The 7,907-nt window shown below is 29.1% G+C and overlaps 1 protein-coding gene across 2 annotated transcripts; it reads right to left on the reverse strand.

The window, feature by feature from the left end:
* Positions 1-5,090: 5,090 nt before the first annotated feature.
* Positions 5,091-6,889, reverse strand: LOC145038370 (2-oxoglutarate (2OG) and Fe(II)-dependent oxygenase superfamily protein). Of its 2 annotated transcripts, none has more exons than XM_078986759.1 (7): positions 6,752-6,889; positions 6,515-6,671; positions 6,282-6,430; positions 6,110-6,205; positions 5,941-5,991; positions 5,476-5,847; positions 5,091-5,406 (listed from the first exon to the last, which is right to left on the reverse strand). In XM_078986759.1, exons 1-7 carry the CDS (start codon positions 6,812-6,814, stop codon positions 5,107-5,109), a joined length of 1,188 nt encoding a protein of 395 aa, XP_078842885.1. In that variant the 5' UTR covers positions 6,815-6,889; the 3' UTR covers positions 5,091-5,106. The 2 variants fall into 2 exon arrangements, with proteins under 2 accessions (XP_078842885.1, XP_078842886.1); XM_078986760.1 differs by having other exon boundaries at positions 6,515-6,641; positions 6,752-6,888.
* Positions 6,890-7,907: the final 1,018 nt, after the last annotated feature.

Here is a 7,907-nt window from a genome sequence, read left to right on the forward strand (position 1 = left end):
TTGAATTTAGGGTTCGAGCTCTAAATTTTACTCATGAAATTGATTTAGGAAAAAAAAAATCTTTGTATAGATTTCAAATCAATGGTGAATGATCAATAGAAGATCTATCCTGGTTTGTTTTTGCTTTGTTGCTCCTTGTTTCATACATATCACGTCTTCCCATTCTTTCTCTCCTACAAATTGCATGTATGCTTTTGGTTTCTCTACTGCTACTTCTGATTTAACTCTCTTTCTACTTTATAAAAATAAACAACAATGATGTAAAAAGGGTTTAATCGAAGGGTAATGATGTTAAAAAAAAAAAAAAAAAAAAAAAAAGAGGACAATAATTTTGTGTTATTCACTTTTTGTGGGCTTCGTTGGTTATGAAGGAATTAAAAGGGGTTTTGAATAACAGGAGTATTAAACAAAAATTATTCATCATGAAAGTATTTGCATTTCTACTATAAAAACTTCTTAATTTATTAGGTTAAATCATCTACCACAATACCACACTAAACATAAATATGTAAGTTATTTATCTCGATAATTATTTATCTTACACCAAGTTCCATGCTTACTCGCTTCTCCAAATTGTATTTCTATAATCCTTAGTAATTAAAATTAGCTTCTGCCAAACCTACCAATAATCAGTTTAAACAAACATTCGAAAATCCCTTAGTTGTTGGTTGCACTTGAATAAAATGAAACTGAATGTGGTTTAAATATATTGAATGCCATTATATTAACATCATAAAATAGAAATCATATGGAGGGCCGAGAATAAATAAATGCTCACAAATAACATTATGTGATGAAGTTGTTTTGAACTTTCAATTTGTATTTTCTCGTGTCTTATAGAGGAAAGATAATATAAATTTTCTAACATCAAAAGATCTTTAAGTAATTATCATGGATTTTGGTTGCAGTAATCAGTTTAAATGCAGAAATAGCAAACCTTTGGTCCATGTTCCCATTCCTTATATGTGATAGTTGTTTTGCCTTCATGTCAATGTCGGAGACAACAATTTCCAAAAGTATAAAGAATTAGAAATCATATGGAGGGCCGAGAATAAATAAAAGCACCTACATATATACATATATAGGAAGACCTTCATGTGAATCCCATTATTCAAAAAATCTACCATAAGCTTTAATCTCAAGCTCTATAGTCTTGAATACTACATGTATGGCTAAACAGCCACAGGAAGACCTTCAATTTGAATTGCCACATAACATCTAAAATCAAGCAATTAAGAAGTGTTGAAAATATACTAATAAACTTGATTTCATTCACCTGAAACATGCTTTTAAAAAGAAATAAACTCTTTCCTATGTAATATTTCAAATGAATACATGACCATTTTACCATTGCTTCCTATTTGTACAATCTAGGTATTTAACACAACAGACTAATGGCATGCAATGATATTTAACAATACGTGCACATGTTCAAAGTATAAATATATGCTTTAAAAATTATAATTATTTACTACATAAGTAATATGAAACATTCCTTATAAAGTAGTTATCTTCCATTCTATTATTATGAGCAACAAAAGAAATTGAACTAAAAACTCAAAATGTCATTAAAAACGTATTTTACCTAAAATCACATAAAAATAGCTTATTGATTAATTCACTAGGGTCGTGATTATGACGGCCCAAATAAGTTTTCTAGTATATATATATATATATATATATATATATATATATATATATATATATATATATATATATATATATATGGAAAAGTGAATATATCTTTAAGGGTATATAAACTTAAGTACCCAAACTCACCATACTACATCGTTTTGTATCATATATAGACATTGTAATTGTCCAATGTTCGTATAATTCAACTTATAAATTGAATTACTTCAAAGATTTTTATAAATTTCATATTTATCTTACTCTTACATAATTGTCATTTTCAACAATAATATATATAGCCTAGTAAGTGTTCACCAAAAAGATGTGATGTAAGAGGAACATAATAGTGAAAATTTAAAATATTGAATATAAATCAAGTTAAGGATTGAAGTTTAACAATATTATAATGAATATATCAAACAAAACGAAGTATTATTATGAGTTTGGGTACCTTTAGAGTAATGCGTATTTACTTTAATAGCCTTTATAATGATCTTTAATTTAAAAATTAAAATTTAAATGTATTAATAATTAGAAAATTAACAATTAATAATAGCCACACATCTTAAAAATTAGATGGTCCAGATCTGTTCTTGCAAGAATATATATATATATATATATATATATATATATATATATATATATATATATATATATATATATATATATATATATATATATATATATATATATATATATATATATATATATATGAGTAGGATCAAATGAGAACACCTAAAATGTTGAGAACGCAATAACAGATCTGGACCATCTAATTTTTAAGATGTGTGGCTATTATTAATATTTAATTTTCTAATTATTAATACATTTAAATTTTAATTTTTAAATTAAAGATCATTATATAGGCTATTAAAGTAAATAAGCATTACCCTAATTTTATAAACTCCTATAATTACTCTCTGCCTCTCTTGACCTAATCGTCGTGTGTAAATCGGTAGTCTTCTTCCCCAATTGCCCATGATAAATGAACACAAACTCAAAACTACTCGTGAAACACAACATGAGCTCTGAATCCAAAGTCCAATTAACTCTGAGCAGACCTTCATTCCGAGCACATAGTTACGAATGTTAGGCAATCAACATCTCATTCCTATTTTGAGCCGACAAGAACCCCGATTCCGAGTACAATTGAAACACCGACTGTGAGATGGTTGGCTTTGAGTCAATAATTTCAGTGCGAATTAAAGTCAATCCTCGAATATAACATTGTATTCATCTGTGAATATCAGTTCATTCATTCATGAATGTATTTATTTATCATTATAGGTATTCATTTGTTCATTTGTGAATACCAGGCTACTATTTGTTAATAGCAATGTATTCATTTGTTAATAGCAAGGTATTCATTTGTGAATAACAGTGTAATCATGTGTTAATGAGTGTATTTATGTATGCTTATAGGTATTCTTTTTATTTTCAGTTGATTAAAAAAAGGAATTTGATTACTTGTAAATTGATATGTAATCATTTGTGCTTGGCAGATTTTTTGAAAAAAAAAATCATTTGTGAATATAAATGTATTGATTTGGGGTTGAATTTTTATTCTTTTTTTTTTTTTTTTGAAGAAAATAAACATCGAATAGGAGAAAAAAATTGAATTTTTTTCATTATTTAAATAAATTTTGGTAAAAATGTTTTTTATATTCAATTAATAAGAAAAATAAAAAATCGATTTTTTTTTTTTTGTAACTGGTCCTAATTTTAAGGTAATTTGATTGAATTTTATTTTATTTTAATTTAATTAAAATCTATAATTACTTTTATACTCTTATATATTGATTGGTTCAGAACCGTTCTCGCGTTCTCAACCTTTTAGGTATTCTCATTTGATCATTTCCCTTTATATATATATATATATATATATATATATATATATATATATATATATATATATATATATATATATATATATATGTTCTAAAAAGCTCGTTATGGCACGTCACAGCTCCAAGGTTTGAACCTATTGTCAAGTTTTGCCAAAACACCACATTAACTCACATTTTGAACCTATTGTCAAGTTTTGCCAAAACACCACATTAACTCACATATGTGTATAAAAATGAATAATAGTTGAAAATACCTATAAAAATATTAATTATATAGAAAATTTCCGCCTTAAGTCACGCCTTACAAACATCGTGACTTGTTAAGGCTCGAAAAATCTTGAGGCTTGACATTGCCGTCAAGTCATGTCTTACGTTATTTACAACTTATATATATATATATATATATATATATATATATATATATATATATATATATATATATATATATATATATATATATATAATTTCAATATTTCAAAATTACACAAATGGTCCTTGAGGTTTATAGTATTTTGCAAATTTGGTACAACGGTAAAATAATCTTTTTAATTAAAATCTAACAGCTTAAAAGTATACTTTTATGGCAGAAAGACTTTTCATGTAATTTTACAAAAACAAGGACCGATGACGTGACGTTTTCTTTGAAAGTCCTCAAAATGAGATATTTTGCAAACCACAGAGACCAATTATGAAATTTTGTCTTTATTTTTTCATTTTAAATTTTGTTCATATATTCATGTGAGCACAAAGTCTATTTCGAAGTATAACTAGGTTCTACAAAAGATGCTTTGAGATTTTGATCTATATTGATTTGTTTCTAAGTGATCCACAACGCATTGTCAAATCATTATTATACTCTTCATATAACTTTATCAAAATTTTCCTCTCTACAAATTTAAGAAAGTGTTTCATTTTTACAATTAAAGAGTTCAATCACCATTGAACTTCATATCCATTAAATGTCAACATGACATCCCACAATAATAAAGTTTAATCAATTAAATATCAATTAAGCATGTCATTTCACTCAAACATCTTATTAAACTATGTATCAAGGATGTTCAATGATTTAGGAACGATTTAAGTTTTACAACTTATAGATTTCTTAAAAATATCAAAAGCGACACAGTATTTGTTGACAATCAACTTTTATTTTTCCTTGTTTAAAACTTAAACAAACTAAAACAAACAAACATGATCAAGATATTTTGCTAAAAGCACGAACATGAACAACAAAACTTGTTTTTTTTTAGAATAGCTTACACATGCACCCTCTAACTCTACTCCAAAATCTACATCTTTCATCCGTATCAAGACTTGAACTCTAAAGGTTGAACCACACTTATTCATCGCCTTGTTAGGCCAAATACCATTTGTTTATTTATTTGTTCAGTTAACTTAAACAAAACAAACATGAACAGGCCCTTGTTCTTGTTTGCTCGATTTGTTTACAACCCAAATTATATTCAACTTTTAAGAAATTACATTACTGTTAATTTCTATTAAAAACTTGATTTTGATATCATTAAGTAGGATTTATGTTTCTTACTTGCTATGATATTTTAACATCACTTCTAATCAAACATTGTCTTCAGTATTACAACAACTTAATCAAGTAACTAAGTCATTATTCATAGAAGATAGATTGGTTTTCAATCCAATCTGGTAGTCTAAAAACCAAATTATCCCATAAATTACTCGTATATGCTTCCCATAAATCAACCACATCACAAAAACTCACCCAATCATGCTCCACACTCCCACCACCATTAAAGATCACCTCTGCTAAATCTTCATCCTTCAAACTTTCAACCTTCAAAAGGCGAATTTCCTCCTGTTGTGACATAGACACCTGAACTACATTCATAGCTTCCATTTTGAATCTCTTCAACTCTGTGGGACCCTTCCAATGGTAAAACTGAACCACCTATCAAATATTACAAAAAAAATATTACAACAGTGTTCAGATATTTAAATAATAGTCAAACATTTTCACCTGAAGAAGATGTAATATGTTGGAGAATTCCTTGTCAAACAAATCATTTCCTTTTACCAAATGTAAAGGTTCAAGCAGTATGTCAGAGAAATCCAGGGACGATTTTACCCTTGCATCTTTACAACAAATTTGGTATCCTAAAACATGTAGTCTTCCACATCTTATATCAAATCCTGAATGGTATTTTAAAGATTCTTCAGGTGGAAACCAGTACATGTTCTGTGAGGCTGGAAATGGAAGGTAGGGTTTTGAATAGGTGTCAGAAGAATTGCATGGATGTTTAGATAGAGATGAAATGAGTTTGATATCTTCATCATGAGATTTATCACGGGTAAACCATAATGTTAGAGTCAGTCTTTCACCATTTGTAATCTGCAATTAACAAAATTAAATCTTTCTATCTTTTTAAATAATATTGTCAAAGTGATTTACAGTTTATGAAGTTTATGAAGTTTATAAAGATACCTCTTCAACAGAATGAACATTTCGGGTGTCAGCAGTGTATATTAGAACATCCTAATGAAGTTAGAAGTAGCAGAAAACCATTCGACATAAGAAGAAGAAGAAGAAGAAGAAGAATAAGAAGAAGAAGAAGAAGAAAAGAATATATATAGTAACAGAAGTATAAACTTACACCAGCCATGGGGACGAATGTTGCAGGGTTGCCATCTTGGAAGTGAAAGAGACCACCATTAAAATCGACGCCATAACTATTCAAATAACATACTGCCTTAAGAAAAGTTGAATATCACGATTAGAGTGATGATGAGCATTAATTGCACAATTGAAGAATGAAATTTGAGTACCGCATAATCACGTTGCTTGAGATATGGTCTGTTATCGTCGCTATGCCACCCGATGCTTGCACCTTTGCACCAACTGATCAAACCAGTGAATTCGATGAACAGCTCATATTCACAACCGAAGAATTCTTCCACTTTCTCTTTGAGTTTTTCTGTGATTCACCAAAACAATATAACTGTTATTGGTATTACCAACTAGTTTTTCACTAATTACAAAAACAAATCGAGTCCGTTACCTCGAATGGGGAGAAAGGGAAGAATCAAATGAGGAGAGTTGGTGGCAATGAGATGTGAAAGTGTAGTCGAAAACACATTTTCTCTGTACCCGATTGTGCTGCAGCTCTTGTGTATGAATTCAAGCTCCTGTAAGTCGATGGATTTATATGTGAAACCCTAATTGAAAATTAATAATCATGAACAGGGAAATAGTATTTGTCAAGAGTGCCGGTAGAATGTCGTGAATGGAGACGAACCTTGCAGAGATCAAGGGAGAGAAAGTCGTGGAGGATGAGACGCGGATGTTCAGAGTCCGCCATTGAATAAATTTACCGGTGGCGGTGGGGGAATGAATTCCGGCGGAGGACATAGTTTAATTATTTTTGTTGTTGATATAAACACCCCTATTCATTTGTATAATAACACTTGACCCCCTTTATTTTTTTCCGCCTACTCATAATCGTTGCCCTTGCCAATATCACCCGACCTTTTTAGTTTTTAGCTGGGATAATGACTTGGGAGGGTAAGAACGTTTTCAGTTTGTCCGTATTAGGTCATTAAGGTTTTTTTGTGCGTATTAGACCAATATGGTTGTTATTACCGTTTAGAAATAGTCATTTTACCGGTTTTAATGGGTAAAAAGGATTATTTATAAACGGTAATAGCAACCATATTGGTTTAATACGCACAAAAAAAACCTTAGTGACCTAATACGGACAAACTGGAAACTTTATTACCCTCCTAAGTCATTAACCCTAATTATTTAGAAAACATGCTTACTTAACAATGTGACTGATTTGTTTGATTGAAAATAGTTGCTTCAATTTAAACTTATCTCACAACCCTTCTAGAACTTCTAAGTCCAGAAACTCATATGATTGATGATCTTCATTACATAAATATGCAACATTTTATCAATAACTTCTTTTTTGTCATTTAAATGTTTACATGAACACATCCATATGTATAAAAACAAAATATCACTTTGATACCTCCCATCAATGTCTACATTTGATAACGAATGAAAATATAAAACCAACAGGGACTTGCAGATGATGCATATTATCAATTATTTTATAAAAAGCAAAACCACAACATGAACTAAGAAATTGAAGTTGCAAAATTAATCAAAATCAGCACATAAACAAACACATACAGACTATATACAACACATAAACGGAAGTTTATAAAGCATGAAACTTAATGACAGGAAAAGTAAAAAAAACTTAAAGGAGACTTTATAGAAAGAAAGATCACTCTTACTTGCCACAAATGGTTGAAGACATCAACAAGAAAATCAATCTGACCATAGAATCCACATGTTGTCTAATTATGACTTCAGTAGATGAACTACTGAAACGTAAGAATTGCAATTGAACTCTATTAGCATTTGAAAAGGGAATTAGGGTTAAA

The sequence above is a fragment of the Lactuca saligna genome, chromosome 4 (genome assembly GCF_052625555.1).
Source record: "Lactuca saligna cultivar CGN05327 chromosome 4, ASM5262555v1, whole genome shotgun sequence".
NCBI lineage: Eukaryota > Viridiplantae > Streptophyta > Magnoliopsida > Asterales > Asteraceae > Lactuca > Lactuca saligna.